At 33.3% G+C, this 19,711-nt stretch overlaps 1 protein-coding gene across 1 annotated transcript in view; it reads right to left on the minus strand.

Annotated features, from left to right (window-relative positions):
• The window catches only part of LOC149786021 (E3 ubiquitin-protein ligase rnf213-alpha-like), a 559,813-nt gene that overhangs the window by 10,320 nt on the left and 529,782 nt on the right, over window positions 1-19,711 (minus strand). The window contains exons 73-75 of the mRNA XM_089978097.1: window positions 11,207-11,420; window positions 9,303-9,377; window positions 3,026-3,217 (exon numbers count right to left, since the gene is read on the minus strand). Of these exons, the coding sequence (XP_089834223.1) occupies window positions 3,026-3,217; window positions 9,303-9,377; window positions 11,207-11,420 (481 nt within the window). The remainder of the gene's footprint in view (window positions 1-3,025; window positions 3,218-9,302; window positions 9,378-11,206; window positions 11,421-19,711) is intronic.

The following is a 19,711-nucleotide window of genomic DNA, read 5'->3' on the forward strand; positions in this document are numbered from 1 at the left end:
TTTGCTATTTGTATTACTAGTCACATGACTTCACAAATCTCAAACAATGACATCGAAAGTCAAATAGTCATGTGATATCAACAACGAACTCCTTTTTAAGGTTGTTAAACAAAAATTAAATTAAGTGAAAGTCATAACTTTTGTAAAAACCACAAGGAACATAATTCTCAACATATTTACTTTGAGAACAATGACAAGAAACTTGTCGATATCACATCAGTCTGACCAGTCAGATCCATCAAGTACAGTTCACATCCATGTGATAGTCACGTGATAAAACAAAACCCCAGTATTTGTCCTCAGAATAAATATAGAGAATTTCGGGTTCTTTATTACAACCAGTATACAACTTTCATCTAATATTTAAAAAAAAATAATTCTATATATGAAATGGGTTATTATTCATTTCATGTGACTACCAGATCTATGATGTCAGGAACATGTGGGTTGTTAAATTTGTGTTCTTGTGCAACTACCAATGCAAATTGTGTGTACCAGGTCAAATTTTATCAACGCCGATGTTTTATTTTGTCTTTCAGCAGACTATAGACATAATGATTTTAATGCTTGCAATGTCTGAGAGACCACTCCGGTGGCCTAGTAGTTAGAGCGTCTGCCTTGGAAGCAGAAGGTTGTGGGTTCGATCCCCAGCCGAGTCATACCAAAGACTTACAAAAGTGGTACTAACAGCTGCCTTGCTTGGTACTCAGCATTAAGAGGTTAGTGTTAGGACTGGTCAGCCTGGTGTCAGGATAATGTGACTGGGTGGGACATCATGCTACATGTCTGCAGCATGATGCCCCAGTGCTAGATATCACTATAAACTGTCACACTGCAGACATCGTAGCGATATGACTGAAAAATTGTTAAAGCTACGTTAAAAATCCAAATCACACACACACGCAATGTGTGAGAAAATAAATAATTTTCATATTGATTTCATGCATCCATGATTTGATTTAAAAACATTAAAGTTTGCTAGGCTATCTGGTAAGCGGCTATGATTTAACACCACCATGTTGGCCATTTGTGGTGCTAGACTAGTTTTCATATCTTCCATGTAAGAAATGATACGGATATCGAAATGTCTGGAAAAAAATCTCTTTTAGATGAATCTAATCCACCGAGCACCCAAATGATCCATACTGGGACCTCCAAATATTCTGGTCAGAAGTCGTTAAATTTAACTCACAATCAGTTCAGTTACGACTCAATTAAATAACTGTTTCAGGCATCAAGTGGTGGCTGAAAATTCCTGGGTTTTAAACATTATCATTTCTCCCAACTTTTACCCAATAGTGTAGGAACCCTGTGAAGGGCAATTTACATATGTAATGCTCAGTGCTCAGATCTTTTGTACAAGACCACTTACAGGATTTTCTTTGTTACTTGCAATAAATGCAGTCACAACTGATGATAGATACAGGTAAAAGTGACTCATTAGAGATTATTTTTTCATGTCTAAATGAATCTGGACACAAAACTGAGCCAATGATATGAAAATCATGATATCTGGCATAATGGAAATCTGTCTTACACATACCACTACTCCATCTGGTAATTACACATCATGTTTTGTTTTCCTTCAAACAAATTCATAGACTTTTGGGAAAAATGAAAAGAGTTTTTCAACATACTCAAGGACTTTTCAAGGATAAAGACAACTTTATCAAAATTCATGGAGTTCTTAAGGCAACCCATCAAATTCAAGGATTTTTCAAACTCGTAAGAATGATGCATTTTTCATCATTCAGTCAGTGACCCTGACTTTTGATCCCACAATCAATAGTCCTCTTTCTTACCCAAAGTGAAAGTCATTCCACAAATTCTGGTTAAGATACATATTTGATAACTGAAATTTTTGTACTGAAAACATATTTTCACCTTCAGCCACAGTGATTGCCATAGTTAATTTAACTGGGAAATTGATAGGCTTCTTTCCTTCCATATGCAAGATATCAACAAAGTTTTGTTCCTGTCTGTGATATAAAACAATGTTATTGTGTGGATGCTAGCTTTGTTGTTTCAGTCACAGTGACCTTGACCTTTCACTCAAAATTTCTAGGTTTTATCCATATTCCAAGTGCAGAAGATTTTTACAGATATGTGATGTAAACTAATTATATTGTTCAGAAACCATTTTTATTCTTTCAGTCACATTCTGATAAAAAATGTATGGGTTTCTTTCGTACCTCAAATACCATCAACAAAGTTTGGTAACTAAAGACGTTGGACAACTGGAGTTATAGTGCATATATGACCTTGGTAACAGACGGATGGATGGATGGAGATCATAACATAATACGGTCTGCTTTATGACAGTTGGATAAAAATAAACATAAAGCAATGCATCTTAAAACATCATGAGACTAAAGTAGGCATTTGCTGATATTTTTATACCTTGATATTTTATTGTGTATTGTTTTATTTATTGAGAAGATATTTTTATTTAGGAAAATCAGCCAAAATATAGGATTTCTCAATGAATTTGCAAATGTCCCATTTTTGATTTTCTACACACTGTCTGCCATTTTCAATGGCAAAAGTGAAACATTTAATGACCAATTTTCTTAACGTTAAGCAAACAGATGCCATTTTTGCATTTTCTATAAAACAAAATGGGATTCACACTTGCCTTCACATTATAAGCAAGACCACAAGTTAACTAGGTTAACTAAAACAAAAGAGTGCTGTATGTACCATTTATGGAGAGTGAGATTTTTGAAGAGTAACTTGTCACTATCAACTAAAGAACTTTTACCATCTGCTTTTTAAAATGACATGTTTGGTAATTTAAAAAAAGATGTGAAGTCGACTTAAGAAAAGTACCAATTCAGTTTCCTGATTTAAAACATCCATGTACTCCAAAGTCTGGTAATCTAATGTCTGGATATTTATGTGGAAGAAAGTTGCTGTTTGTTTTCATTCTCATATGGAATGAAGTAATTTTCAAAGGTCTATTTATGCCTATTCATACATGAAGATTTGAACCCTTGAAGGATATTTCTATTGGTTAAATCATCACCTTTGGACTAAGAAGGGGCTGTTCCATTTTAAGTGTCTCCACCATGAACTTGTCAAGGTTATTTTCAGGATTACCACCAATGGATTTCAGGAAGCTGATGGCAATGTCAAGGTTATCCAGGGCCTGACACAGGTCAGGCAAACTATGGAACTCTTGGCTTATTTTGTGTCTGACTCCACTACTCAAAGATTCCTGGAAGAAAAGCAATGAAATAGGCAAAATGTTTGTAAACAGAAAGCAAAACAAAGGAATGTACCTCAAAATATCATAGTTTAAACAAGATCTGACCTTCATACATGTTAATTCTAAGCTACTGTACCAAACTGTTATGGTTTTATTGACTTAATTATTCATATTAGGGCCAAAATTTAACTGTCATGAGACAACACCATTTTGGCTCTATCCAAGTAATTGTTGACAAACAGCCTTTCTCTTCCTGTGCTGTTCAATCAGTACATCCGAGCCCATGTTACTCAGATTGCTTCAACATTTCTGTATTATTTTTGGCACACTTGCAAATAAAAAATAACTTTTGCAGAACATTAATTCCCACACCAAATTAGTTCCAAATTCCAGCTAGGCTAGCTTTATGTCAATTAGAGGGTTAATTATAGGTTATGTGATGTGATTACTCATTTGGATGGTAATGAGAGCTGAAATGAATATACTGATTTAAAAGTTTCTGAAGCATCAACTGTGGGTAAAACTGACATTTTTGGTACTACATAAAATTATGAATCCAACATGGAAAGTTTCATGAGGACAATGCATTTAAGTGGTGAAATTCCCATGAAACACAAAACAAAGCCATATTTATTAGCTTTTGGAAAGGTAGCGTAGTATGAGAGAGAATGCAAGTACAGCTCAAGTTTTATGATAGGCAGATAAATAAATATACACCACTCCCTCGATAACTCGCACCCTGATAACTCATGAACCCACTTATAACATGGGGTCAGGCATGGATCCCATTTTTTAAACCAGTATATATCCCCAAAATTATCCCTATTTGTTGAACTTGAAGAAAATCATGATCAAAATTGGTAACGGAAACTTTGATATATCGCTCATTTTATCATCGAATAGTAGATAGGACCTGGAAAATTTAATCAACATTATGAAATATCAAAATTAAAAATAGGTCATACAATTTTTTGTATTTTCGTTCCAAATGACATTCCTAGTACACTGCAATCAATGATATGTAAGGAAATTTTGATCAATGAAAATGTGACTTACGCCGAGTTGAGGGCAGTACTTTAATAAATCAATACAAAATGAATAATTTTTTTATCAATTGAAATTTGTGTTCTAGTTCTTATCTTTTAGTTCCTTTTAAGTGTAATTGTCATAAATGCAATGTGTCCTCTTGTTAATTAAATGTAAAATGCATCATTCTACCGTAACAGGTATATCCATAAGTGTTTCTCTAAGAACCTAATTAAGTGCCTATCGTGTTTTGATAACTGACTTGCGGAAGTATTTGTTGTATTGTTGTACTGAATTAAAAGCTGGCGTCATTTGTATTATCATGTTAATTATGTCTTTTGAATCAAATAAAGGAGTTGGAATAAAAGAAAAGTTAAAAGGCACAAAAATCCTACAAACTTAAATCTAGTGGCCCCAGTTGCATGTCGGGTGAACTCACTTCATTTGATCAATCAAGCACTTTTATAAATGTTATTGTGTATGTAACATAAACTACCTTAAATTAACCGACTCTTTCATAACTGTGACCAAAGATAGCAAGGTAGCCAAATGAAATGAATAGTTCATAAAATAAAGAGTTTGATTTCACAGATACGGACTATTGTGGGCAAGCGAGTTTCAGAGAATTCTTGAAATGGGACTTAGAGATATCCTCAAGGATGATAAGAAGTTTCATTATTACTTCCAATGAAATCAAGACATCAATATTATACTAACTGAATAATAAAAAAAATTGAGTTTCGATGTAGAATATTGTCTCATGAAGTAAATGTTGAATTGTTTTTTAGAAAAGGAATCAACAGTCAGTCTAGTTTCCTGCTCTGTGGACTTCCAGTTTGGCACTTAACTATTCAACACCACTAAAGGAACCAGACTCATCAAGAAAACAAAAAGCAGTGACGGAATAACCAGATTTTTCGCTTATACGTGATGGTTGTTGAAACCAGTTGGAACGATCTTTCACATGTTGGACATTTTTAAAATAAATATTAGCTGCCCCCCCCCCGTTTTTCTCGATGTCAAAGAGAAGTTTTTCAAGTTTTGGAGGTCCCTCGTTAACACGTGCCCACGCTTATAGTGCATTCTAAATTTATGGACCCCATTGTGCACGAGTTATCAAAGGAGACGTGTATAGACTGAAAAATGATTTCCAAAGAGTCACTCTGGCATAAGAGGTAGGTCATAATGATTTAGTTCTGATGGGTGTATATTTGTTTTAAACATGAATCTACATAATGTTTACAGTCTGAGGGATGTAAGACTTATAATTTCAAAGATGCAGATAAATTTTTCTTTGTTGATGAAGTTATTGAAACATTATTATTGTGACATACTTTCAGTATTAAGAGGACTGCATCAATATTACTAACTGAGAGTATCATACATGAAGATTAGAAACTTTGACAAGTCTAAATTTACATGTGTCCAGGCAAGAATGCAGTCAAGAATCACATTCAGTGAAATTTTATACCCCACCAACAATGGTGAGGTAAGAAAATGTATGCTGTGATGAAATCAGACTTTTTCTGACAGAGCTAATTTCATGGCTATGTTTCAAAGGTGTTAGAATGGAAGTACAGAAAAGAAAAACAAGAAACAAGTGCCCCTTGAAAGGACTGATGATATACCACCTGCAATGAATTTCCAGGAATCTAAGACACGTTTCTTCTCTTTTTATTTGCTGCATACTGAAACCAGCTCTTATATTCTTGCAAAGCTCCAAATTTGGTATTAACAGTATTTTCTTACATGTCTAAGTTGACATGTGCACAAGATACTTCTAAGTTTACAAAATTCTATGTTATCAAATTTGACCTTGAACCTGATATCATGGAGAGAAAATCAACTGATTGTTGTTTTACACAATGTCAAGATATATCTACATACTACGTCTGGATAAATCTATAGTTGTTAATGTTTTGGGAAAATCCCTCCAAGTTATTTATTGTGGTGTCATTTAAGTATTATAATAATGAAACAGGGTATAATAAAAAATTAATTCATACATGATTGTGTTATTATACTCACAAGGCAGTACAGCTAAAAGCACAGTCAAGACCTTTGACAAAAATCAAAGTCAGAGTACTGACTATCAAGTGCACCTAAACACAAAGTCAGTCAAATTCACTTGTACATGTACCAAACCCAACAACCCTAACAAAACCTTCTCAGTAAGGCAGTCTAAACTTTTCTGTTAAGTTGCAGCAATTTTTAGTAAGGTGTAATGAAATATCATGCCGTGCTGTTGTCGACTTGGAAAGAAGCAATTAATAAGTTCAGAAGATCTGAAACTGACGCAGCAAAGGCAAACATGATGCTCAGCTGAAACAGTTTGTAAAGACCTTAGTTACCTCCAGTACGGTTTCAGTTTGCTAAGACCTTAATTACCTGCAGTACAGTTTCTGATACTGCAGTTCCAAATCCCACGAAGCTCACAGACTATTTGTTAGATCTCTCAGCTTGATGTAATCTTTAGTTTTATGTGAATTCCATGTCCCAGATTTGCATTAGCAATTACATTCATATCACTGACAGGAGAAATACTCAACTGAACACAAGATGATGTTCAGTGGATGTAATTGTTGCCTTTCTTACTTTTATTAAAAAGAATTTGCAATATTTTTTTCTCAGCTTCTTTGCTCTTTGTTTAACTTACCAAGATAATTATTGTCCATTTTATCTTACAAGTAGTTTTCTTTGTCGAATGCCATTTCTAGAAAATGCTATAAGCAACAGCATGATCATGCAGGCATTTTTCATGAAAAATATGCACAGTTTAAAGCATATGAGGTACTCCTGTTAACGTCAGACCAGTTCCCTAACAAACTAAACTGAATCTAATATGAAACACAGATCTAAATCAAATACACACGACTGTTATCTTGATTTGACTGCAACATTCATATTTTGGTCAGGTCAGTTTTACTATTATTCCACAAGTCCATAAATTTAAGTGTTTTTTCAGAAACATGGTACAAGTATAACAGTTGGAAGACTGCATCATGTACACAACATGGTTATTATAAGATCAGTGAGTACAAAAATGCAAACAAGACTTCTCACTTTACCCCAATTAGGTCTTGTTTTTAAGCTGTCTACACAAATGTGCAGTGGTCAGATTTGCAACATTTTCAATGAGAACCAATTAAATACTGCAAGTAGTGTGTCAGTGAAAACTCCATGTCAATGCCACCACTCATGCAAGTGAAGCAGTGGTAAGATTGTCAAGATAGCTATTGTGGTGCCTTGTTAGATGAATACCATTTGAATTCTGAACCAGCTACATATTACTAGTAATACAACATCAATTGATGAAATATAGTCATGTAAGGATTATTTAACCTATCTCAAACATCTATTAATCTATATAGAGCAGAAGGGGAAATGTGACTAAAACCTAAATAATGACATATTTACAGTTTATTGTAGTATGCCAAGTTGCAATATAAGTGTCAAATTGCAGTCAGTATATTGTATTTTTGAGGTTAAAGTCACCACTTCAGCAAAGATTTAATTTCTTTTCAAGTTTAAATAATGATAAAAGAGACTTAAATTTATTCAAATAGTAAACATGTCATTTAATTAATGATTTTTTTGATTGGGAAAGCGAGTAATTCAGAAAACATGGGTATTTATTATAATAAATTTTGTTAGATATTGAGGGTACACTCAAGTTAAATGTGAGCAAGATTTGGAATGGAAAATTCCATGTGTAGTTCATTTCAGGTTAACAAGATATTTAAACCTGTTAATGTTTTCATGAATTACTTACAAGCATGATTAAACATTTACTTGCAAGAATGTAATTGTCTAAGAAAAGTATCGTAGCATTGTGCTGACCACAAAGTTAAGGTGGCAAAACTGTTGAGACAAACAGGATTATCTCATTTGTATCACACTATCTGTGCATCATGTACTATTATTTCCTTTGTCCTTCTAAAAAGTTTTTTATCCACCAAATTTGGATGAGGGTGACAGTGTCCATTGTTCTTGGGATCCTATGTACAACATTGTGTATGATGGTCATTTTGTATAATCTCAAACAGTTTTAAAATGAAAAATGGAACTATAATGGATGAAAAAATGTAAACTATTGAACTGCAACATTGTGCCTGAAGACAGGACACCAGCATCGTGTGTAACACCTAGTAATGATGTTCAAATATACCAGGTTTCATCACTTCATCTGAAATGGCCCTAAAGTTACAGAGTACAAAGGAAACAAAAAGTGTCATGGAAAACTTCATATGTTGAGCTGTGACCTTGAATTTGAAGTTAGGACCTTCAATCTGGTTAGCATCACGTCAGTGATGATGCATAAATATTGTTTCATCCCATAATCTCAAGTGGCCTAAAAGTTATAGAATGGAATGGTGAATTTTACAGAAATCTTATATACTACTCCATGACCTTGACCTTGAAAATACAACTCCCAATATGGTATGCAATATAACTTAAAATGATGATGCACAATGTAGCATACTTTTCTGACTACAAAAATCTGACCTCTGACCATCCCAATCAATGAATAGTCTTGTAAGGGATTTGGATCAAAGTTTGCTCTTACTTACACTATACAGTAATTTCAACTGATTGGATAGACTTAGTCATCAATCTATATATACATAATGTTAGCTCTGAAAAGACAGCTGTTATATATGTAGTGATGTTAATACAAAGGAAATGGCACAATATAACAATAAAACCTCACAAATGAGAGAAACTGAGAGAAGTGATTATGGGGTGACCTTAATAAAAAGGTCCACTTGTACAGTAAATGACAAGTTTATATCTTTGAATTATCAGTCGTTTCAACAGGTTGGATTGCATATTGGTGTCATAGAAGACAAGATAGCAATATACTTTATATGAAATCGTTCTAACTTCTCCATGGAAAACTAAATCTGGTGGCTAATTATTGATGTGTTCATACTATTTTGTATGATGTGTAACACTGGATAAAGCACAGATACCAAGGAAAAGAAAACTCTGTACTTGAACTGCAAAGTTTCGGATAAATAATACAGGCAAAAAGATGAACTCATTAAAATGATCATTTTGCACTCACCTGTGGTATTTTCTCTTGCAGCTTTCTGAAAACTGTGACATTAGTGTATTGAGCTCTGTATACCATCAATGTAATCTGTAACAAAGACGACAAAATGCATTAAACTGTAGCTAATCTTCATGAAGGAAATTTTTAAGCTTTTTGGGATTCTTACATGTAAATAAAAAATCTGCCTTTCAGTACAATTAGATCTCATAAATCTTGGACAAATGTAAGGATTTGTAGTCAATTCTGTGTTCTTGTATTGATGTTAGGTTTTGTTTTCTATTTTTAGTAATAACAGCCATATTCAATGGAGCATCATCATCAATTACATAAACTGAAAAATCTTATATTAGAATCATTTCTGTGACATTTGTTAAATGGTCAACTTAAGCTTCAGTAATTAAAGGTCTTTCTATTTTAAGTAACCGCATCCAAATTTAATAGTGGATTGTCATTTTTTGTTTAATCTTGAAGGGATGCTTTCTGTCAATTTGCCCTAAATTCTGCAAAGTGATTTTGTAGAAGAAGTCATTTATAATCACTTTCCATTTTTAGCAGTGGTGGCAATATCTAATGAAGGCTGGTATTCATTTAAATTTGACAGGCTTTCTGCCCAGAAGACTGTCAAAACTAGTCAATGTACATCTTCTAAACAATAAAAGTTGATGTAAAAAACTATTTTTCTTCGTTACAATATTGACCTTGACCCTTTGACTACAAAACCAATAGAATTCTTTTCTTACATGAAGTACCAGCCATTCACAAAGTTTGGTCCAGGTGTGTGCAGTTTATCTGATATTATAAAGAAACTGTTTTTCTTTCAGTAACAGTAGCATTGACCTTTGAACTTTTCATTCCAAAACTGACAGGCTTCTTCTTAACCCCACATGCAAGCTTGGTAACTGTTGATGGTAGAGAACTTAAGTCATTGTGCAGAAATGAGAGTGGTCTTGGATGGTCAATGTCACATCACACCATAATGAGCTCCAATTTATAGGTGTATGGAAAATCCATTTCCTTCAAAACCAGAGGGAAAAGTCAGTAAAATCTTATTTAGTGCTATGGACTCCATGCCAATAGTAACCAAAAACAATGTTGCTGTGAAAGTGATATGTACTGGAAATACCATAGAGGCAATGAATAATTTAAACAATTTAACCTTTTCAAGAATGACAACAACTTCATAAAGTCAAATGATTCATAAAGTTTTTGTTAGGTCAGAACCATATTACTCAAGAAATATTTTTTAATACAGAGAAACAACCTATACCCAAACCATACATCAGTGAGAACTCAAAATATTCTCATTGCAAAAGAAAGATTTTTTTAATTAAAAAAACCCAACAGTTCTCAATACTCTGGAGCAATTATATGGAATAATATCCCAAAAGAAATTAAAACCTCTTCATGCATATTAGTTTATAATTCTATTAAACTGCTGAAATACAAGTCTTAATTAATACCACCATGCCTATCCACCTCCTCCAGTTATTTTTTGACAATAAATATATGTTGATATGATTATGCCCAAGTTTAATTCTGACAAGTGAACATTGATATTAGGTTCAAATGTTAGTATACTGTTTACAATTTATATGTACAGTTATCTAGTCTGAGTCTATAATTTCCATGTACATGACTCTGTGTGTGAATGTGTGTATATTTAAATGTATGTGTGAGATGGATAATGTGTGATTGCACTCTGCATCATATATATATATAATGTGTGTGTGTGTGTAAATATCTTTGTGGACCTTAAGATAGATTAGTTCTATTAATTAACTTATCTTTGTTAATAGTCTTTATTATTATTATTATTATTATTATCGTCTTGCCTGCATTAGATAGGAATGATACAAATTCAGTAACATATTGAAACATACATGATATCTGTCCCAGAGTTCCAAAAGTAAATTTACCTCAATATCTATCCAAGACTTTCCAAAAATGAATCTATCTATTATCTGTCTCTCAAGGTTGTTGAAATTGTACTCAATGGTTGTTCCCTTGCCCACCTCAAAAGAATAGTTACAGTTGGCCAGGACCAGGGGAAGAATATCCTGCTCTGGGTGGTAGCTGATCAGATGAGCTTGAGTTATGTCCCTTACCTTCACATGAGGTATGTCTTTAATGCTTTAAAGAAAAAAAAAATAACTTCAGAGTTATAAACATAAGCCCATTACAAAAAGAAATTAAAATGTATACTGTTCTCTTATGTGAGTGGAAAGCATGCTACTGTTTAGATTTATCTCTTTAATTTACAGCTTCAACAGCAGATTATAAGTAATGATGCGTTCACAGGGTACAGCATTAAGACAGTGCTATCATCATTACTCCTTTAGCGTCTTGCTTCACATATATATATATATACATGTATAGAAAGTCTATCAGCCATCTGAGGATATACCCAACCTATGTGATTGGCAAACCAGATTTTTTAATTATTGTCAGAAATCTGCCATCTGTAGTGTGCCATTCTGGGCTTCCTGCCCCCCCCCCCCCATCACGCAGGCACATATGGAGAATTCACGTATCTTTCAAGAAGGCTTCTATGGCAGTTATTTTGGGTGTCAGATTGGAACCATTTTCTTTAGATTAACTTAACTTCATTTTAAGTCTTTAAGCAAAAATCCCATTTCAAGATGACCCTCTCTTTAGGAGTAGTTAACACATAAGATGAATTTAAAGATGTCTGCTATCAGGACCATTACTGAATATCGTTTCATTTAGGATCAACTATACTTTGGGATGAAAGTGGCAATCTTCCTAGTAATTCAGGAGGAGTAAGGATAACAAACTGTTGCTAACAAATTCCAAATGATGGGCAAAAGATTAAAGGCCATCATAGAAGTTCTTCTGGTATGTGACCACTAGAACTAACATCTGAAACCGCTAATGGCTGACTGACATCTTGAATAATATGCACATTGACCAAAATGGGACAAATATTACACAGGAGGAAAGAAAGTGTGATGGCAGAATGGGTTATTGAGCAAAAGAAGAAAGACATTCACACATATTGAACAACAAAAACAGAATCATCCATGTTTGAAAACAAGGCAGTACTCGCAATCCACACCAAATGAGAAAAAGTTCAACATAAGTACTTTAAATTATAATCTAAGAGAAGGAATGAAATGTGGAACTTGCTTGACTTGACATAAACATGAAATTTCAAAGTATCAATTCTCAAACCTGCTGCTTTGTTGCTTCATGACTTTGATATTGTACATACCTCACAAAAGCATGTTCTTATTATATTTCTGTTGATAGAGCTCTAGCTCTAAATGTAGATTTGTATTCATTTAATTTCTAATAGAAAACAAACTGAGTTTTTCTTTACTGTGTGTGAAAGCATTTACTATACTGGTAAATATGCAAATAAAGAGGACCAAAAGTAGGTTTAGTTTCATGCAACTAACCGTAGCACCCTCTTTCAATAAAGTCCTTATTACATTTATTCAGACAGCTAAGCCAGTCCTGTGTGGCTAAAGCATGCTTAAATGTAACTTGAATGGATGCAAATCTTTTATGAAAGGTTTTATTTAGATAAACATTAGCAAAAAAAATAATATAAAATTCTGTTTTAAGGTTTTAAGAGTAGATTGCATATGATCTATAAATAGTTGTTCTTGTAGGTGTTTATGATCCTTAATAATATTCAGTGGTCATGCTACCAGGGGAAGTGGGCAATTATATTTCCTAAAAATTGCAAATTTCACCTTCTTATGTTAGGAAAACCAAAATGACTTTACCTTGTGATTAATTTTTAGAGGAACAGAGAATGACAATTCTTTCTTAGATGCCCTCTTCCTTAGCCAGTGTTATGTTATAGCTCAAGGTGGAATGTAGGTTTCAAGCAATTGAATAGTTTGTGTTAATATCAACTGAGCCAACAAACAAACTCATGCACATTAACAGGCATGTGTTTGATAGCCGACTGACTATTAACCCTTTCCTGAGTAAGTTAGCAACTATAACTGCCTTATTACCGTAAGTTATCCTTTGATGATAAAAACATACAAACTGTGTTTCAAAACTTGGAGTTATGTAAATAGTGATTTGTGTTTTAAGAATAGAAGCAGTAACATGAATATAAGAACTGTCATGTGCACATTATTTTCTTCATAAAAATCAGTTTAGAACAGTATGTGAACCTGTCTTGAGGACATAATGGCAGACATCACTGTCTGGGAAGTACCACTTCATTAGATTGTCTCTTTTTGCAAACCGTTGTGTTCAGGAAAATATATAATTCATGGAAAATAGTCTAAATATTACATTATTGAAATTAAGCATTAAAATGCAATTATGTAGGTCAGAAATGTAGAGGACAATGTTATGTTGTGGAATTCAAGAGAAGCTGTATGGTCAAGGTTGAATTCTGAGTTCACTCATTTGCGTGGATATAGAAGAAGAAGAAAAAAACAGTAAAGCAAATAGGACTGAACCAGTGCTTAACATTACACCAAGTATGTAGAAAAATAATAAAACCTTACATTTGCAATCCTATCAATGGACTGTTGCAATGAAGTTATAAAGTGAATGGTTAATTCTTGTATTGTCTATGAACAGTTATGCTAAAGCTTTATCGGCTGTTACATTTTGGCTCTTACAAAACACAACAAGAAAAGAGTGAAGACAACAAGCTTTGTAAAATTTAACAAATCATTTATTTCTCTAAAAAACAAGGTAAAAATGAGAAAAAGAACTTACGGTTTTAAGAATCTAATCCAAAAATAATCAAAGAATTAAAAAATAGAAGTCCCAGTAATAAAAAGTCCTAATGAAACTGAGTTTGAATCCTAATGAAATCCAAAATGGAAGGTGATGATGTATGCTTTGGTCAGCATTGTCTTGATGTGTCAACAGGTCTTTGTTTAATCACAGAAATAATATTCCAGTGTTTGAATTCTGTGTAATTTCAATACTGTCCTTGTCCAAGAATTAATTTAGAGCACATGTATTTCCAGGGAAAATAATCTCTTAGAATCCAAATAATTTGAAGAAAAATTAGAAATTCAGCTCAAACTGGTCACAACATAAAACTCTTTGACTTCTCAACTGTTAAGGCAAGAATAATTATTCTTTCTCAAAACATCAACATTAAATCTGGCTACAGTGCAAAACAGATGCCCAGATGAGGGTCAATCTTCTACAAATATCTAATTGATACATGTTATTTGTCATGTATTCCAAGTATGGCCTTGATTAAAACCAATGATTTTTACTCTGGGAAATAATTTTAAAAAAATAAAACAGTTGTTTACTTCCACTCTTACTGATTCTGAATTAAGGTCAGGAACTAGGTCAGCATTAGATACAAAGTTTTTATTATTAGGTGTTTATAAAAAAAAAAACAGGTCAAACTGAATTTCTGGAAAATGTCAAATCAAGTAAATAAAATTACATTAAAATGGCATGTAATGGAATAAAAAAAATTTAGAACTAACAAATAAACAATTAAATTAAATCAAATATACATAACACTTCCCCCATAAAGAAAAAGAAAGATTTATATAAAAAAGCTTCCTTTTTACCATAGATTAATTACATATGAGGTTTAAAAAAATAACATAAGAAGAACTCTTATGAATGACACAAAGTTTACATAAAATAATACATTTCTATACATGGGAAAGTGCATCTGCTAATAAATTATCTTTTCTCTTGATGTGCCTGATGTCAATTATAATCCTGTAACAACTAATTCCAACTTAGCAGTCTCTGATTTTTATTTTTCATCTTGATGATGAAAGTAAGGGGGTTGTGATCACTAAACACAATAATCAAAGAAGGAGCTGAACTAATATAAACTTCAAAATGTTGTAATGCCAATATCAAAGTCAAACATTCCTTCTTGATTGTTGGATTAATTCTTTGGTGCTTATTTAATGTCTTAGAAAAATAGCGCACTGGATGATCAATACCATTTTCATCTTCTTGAATCAATACTGCTCAACCCCAACATCACCTGCATCAGCAGACAGTTTAAATGACTGGCTGAAATTTGGGGCTGTAAGAACTGGCATGCTTTTAAGTATGGCTTTTAACTTATCAAAAGCCTTCTGACATTTTTCAGTCCAAAGAAATTTGTTTTTCTTGTTCAATAAATTTGTCAGGGGTTCAGCAATTATGGAAAAATTGGAATAAAATTTCTGATAGCATCCAGCCATACCTAAAAATCACATCAGTTGCTTTTTACTAACAGGCACAGGCAATTCAGAGATAGCCTTAACCTTAGGTTTAACATCTCCATGTTCCATGATATGTCCTAGAAATGTTAAACTAGCATGGCAGAACTCACTTTTTGATAAATTAATGGTCAAACCTGCATCAGTGAATCTGTCGAAGAATTTCTGAATTGTCACTAAATGTTCTTTCAAGGTGTCATTGTAGATGTAAGCATCACAATTATCTAAACCAGAGGTAATCATATTCATTAGACATTGAAAAATACTTGGCAAACCTTTCATCCCAAACGACATCACTTTATATTAATAAAGTCCGACCGGAGTCACGAGTGCCAAAATTTCCTTTGCTCTTTCCATTGGTGGAATTTGCCAAAATCCTTTCAGAAGGTCAAATTTGGTGACATATTTGGCATTTCCAATTTTATCAATGCAGTCATCGATTCTTGGTAATGGAAATGAATCTGTTCGTGTCACACTGTTCACCTTCCTATAATCAATGTACATACAGAAAGTTTTATCTGGTTTCAGAACAAGTATATATGGTGAACTCCAGTAATTTTTACTGGGCTCAATGAAATCATTCTCCAGCAAATACTGAATTTCTTTTTTCAAGTATTCCTGCTTGAGAGGGTTCTTCCTGCAAGGGTGTTGTTTCACAGGTTTGGAATTTACAATTTCAGCATCATTGAAAATTTTGTTTGGTCCTGTAGGAACATCTGGAAATATGTGCTCATATTCAAAATAATAACGGTTTAAGTTCATCCCTTTCTTGCTCTTGCAAATGTGAAAGTTTCTGGTCAAGATCTTTCATAATTTCTCAAATATGAAGATTTGTCACTTCAAAATCAGCAGAATCTGATGGTATTCCTTCATTTAGATCTTCACTAAGTGTAACAGGTACAACTAAATTAACTGCATGTTTAACCTGGCTATCTCTCTAATATACTGGTTATCCTTTAATTTATTTAAATCCCAGGAGTACTATTATTATAATTCAACTCATTCATTTTCTTCTTAACTTAGAATAAAGAGAATAAGTAATTATACCCTCTGATAGATCCAAACAAGGAGCGAAAGTGACCTCATCAAAAACCTGATCAATACATGTGTCAGCTAAAGGAATACTTTCCTAATCAATATCATTCTCAAGAGTTTTCTTTGCCATAGCTCTGGTAACTGCACAAGCTGGGTATAAATCAGGGAACTCTTTTTCAATAGGATCGACTTTTTGATCCAAACAAGGCTTGTCAGTTACAAGTCGATTAGTCACAACCTTATCTCCAGCTAGCTCATATCCTAGTAATAAATGAATGCCCTCAACAGGTAAAGCAGTCACTGTTCTGACTGTCATAGGTCCTGAGACTAAGTCTGATGACAAATTTACACAATGGGGAGGAACATTAACAAAGCTGCACACTACTCCCTGAATAAGAACACCCTCATTAGAAGAAGACTTCTCAGAAAAAGGCAGGGGTCCCCAAGTGGCCGAGTGGTCTAAAGTGCTCTCCATTATGGATCACTGCCATCTCACCTCTGCCTGCATGGGTTCGAGTCATAGATTCAGCCAATGTCGGTATGTGAGAAAGCTTGCCAGTAGCTTCTCGTGGGTCAGTGGTTCTTTCCAAGAGTTTTCCCGGGTTCTACCTCCACCATTAATACTGGCCGCCATGTATAGCCTATCGTGTGCTGAAAAATGGTGTTAAATACAACAGCAATCAGAAAAAAGCAAAGTACCTGACAATAAAAGACTGAGAAGTCCCTGTGCCCCATAACATTTTATAAGGGATGGCAGTGGCTGAATCACCCAAGAGTGATATATAACCCTTTGACATGAATGGTTTCTAACTCTCCATAATAAAATAAGACTGGGGTTTATTAGTCCCAACAAATATATTGCTTTCAATATATGACCATGACCTTGACCTCTTAGAAATAAGAGCATTTGGAATAGGTCTGTCTTGATTATGATGCTTATTTTTCAATTTGTAGCAATTAGAAATAATGTTTCATTTCTTCTTGCAGTAGGTACACATAGGAAGAGACAAGGATCTATGATCAAGCTTATCAGAAGTTTCATTTTTAAATGTTGTGCCAGATTGTTATATAGAAGGACTTGTATTAGGCTGAAATACTTTTATGCCAGAAGACTGCTGAGTGGAAGTCTTATTTACAAAAGAAACTTTATGAGCTAAAGAATACTTGTCAGCAGCATAAGAAGCATTTTCCAAGGTTTCAACCTTATGCTCATCAAGATAAGGTTTAATGTCAGCATGGACACAGTTCTTGAACTCGTCAAGTAATACAAGTTGTCTAAAACTTTCATTATCCTGATCAACTTTCTTGGCTAAGCACCATCTATCAAATAACTTCTTTTTTACAGTTTCTGAATTTTTGTCGATAAGTTTCAGGGACTAAATCATAACCCTTTAATATGCATTCCTTAACCAAATCATAGTCACCACTTGGCTGTACTGACAGGGATGCACCGATATCTCAGGCTTTACCAAAAAGTGTACCCTGTAATAATTGAGTCCAATGCTCCCTTGACCATTTCAAATTTTCAGCAACTTTTTCAAAATAAGGAATATATTTGTCTACATCTATTTCTCTAAATTTTTGAGCAAGTTGAATCAATTCATCTTTTTTTTTATAAAGGTCTAATTGTTCTTGGGTAGGATTCGAAAGAAAGATTTCCACTTCTGATGACATTCTAAATAATTTTGATTTCACTGAAGATTTCTAAAATGTAAAATCATACTTGGGATTTAAAAAAAATATCAAAAACTAGGGGAATATACATTTTAAAAAACAAATTTTTCTGAAATAGCCAAAATTCATATATCTTGGATGAGCGCCCAATTTTCTTTTGTTACAAAATGCAACAAGAAAAGAGTCAAAATATGCTGCATATGAATATGATAGCTTTTAAATATGCATCAAATGTTTTTTATAACATAGACAGAACAATGAATTTTTTTTATTTGAAAATAAAGTATTTCTTAAAACCAATGTTAATTACAAATATGCATACTGAGAAACAGAGGGCATAATTCAAAGAAGAGAATGAGAACAACACACAAACATGTATGTGTGTGTGTATATATATATAGTCTTGCTTTGCTCCCACTTTTCTCTGTTCAGCTCTAACTTTTCCTTGTTCTGTCCAAAAGGAGAAGTCATGTCTTAAAATTCAAGTCTAGCTTGACTCCTGATATTAATAAAATCGGTTGACAATTTTGGGGTAATTTCTCATTGGCTAGTGGGTTTAGGTGGGTTCTAAGAAGAATTAAGTTATTTCCCATTGGATGGGTTACTTCAGGTGGGTTCTTTTACAACATGAGATATTTGTAAAGTGTCACACAGTGAGTAGTGGCAAAATGCATTTTCACCCCTTATGCTTGTATATAAGTGCATGGAACTGGACAATTTAGTCTTATTTCTTATATTCTTGTTGTAACATCAGTCTTCAGACATATTTAATGCTGTGTTTAGGTATTATTTGAGAAGAAACATTTGTCTGGATTATTCACAGGAATTAAAAAGTGCTCATTGGACTAATATATCATTCTGGGACTATAGTGAAGTATTCAGTGGAGTTCAGGACAATGTCATTTTGACATTTCAGGACAGTGAGTGCTGGTGGACCACTACATTTGAGAATCTGAAGTTCATTTATTTCTTTGGACTTGACTAGAACTTTATTAGGACTATTTATAATTTAATTCATAATACTGTAAGATCCTCTAACACTTTCATTTTTGAACTTTGATAATTAAATTATTTGTCAACTTTTAGAAAACATGTTGGTTTGTTTCTCCTTTTACTTAGTTTATGACCATAAAGTCATAACACGGGGGAATCAAATTAAATCAGTATAATAAAGCCTTCAAAATTATTCATGTGATTTGGCATCTTGAGGTCTTAGTTTATAATCTTGATTGAAGTCAACTGCAACCTACCACCCCTACCCCCCATTATGAGTCAATGCCAGTGGCCTACTAGAGATGGTTTTAGATTATATTTTAGTACTGCTATGTACTCTTACCATCTACCAGTATTGATATGCACTTCTATTTTCCAATGCATTTTTATCTTATGATCCTCAGAATGTTTCATTTTTATCACCTTGCCTTATATATATATATATATATATATATATATATATATATATATATATATATATATATATATATATATATATATATATATATATATACACAGTGCAACCCC

Source organism: Sinohyriopsis cumingii, chromosome 12 (genome assembly GCF_028554795.1).
Source record: "Sinohyriopsis cumingii isolate HCF-2022 chromosome 12, ASM2855479v2, whole genome shotgun sequence".
Classification (NCBI taxonomy): domain Eukaryota; kingdom Metazoa; phylum Mollusca; class Bivalvia; order Unionida; family Unionidae; genus Sinohyriopsis; species Sinohyriopsis cumingii.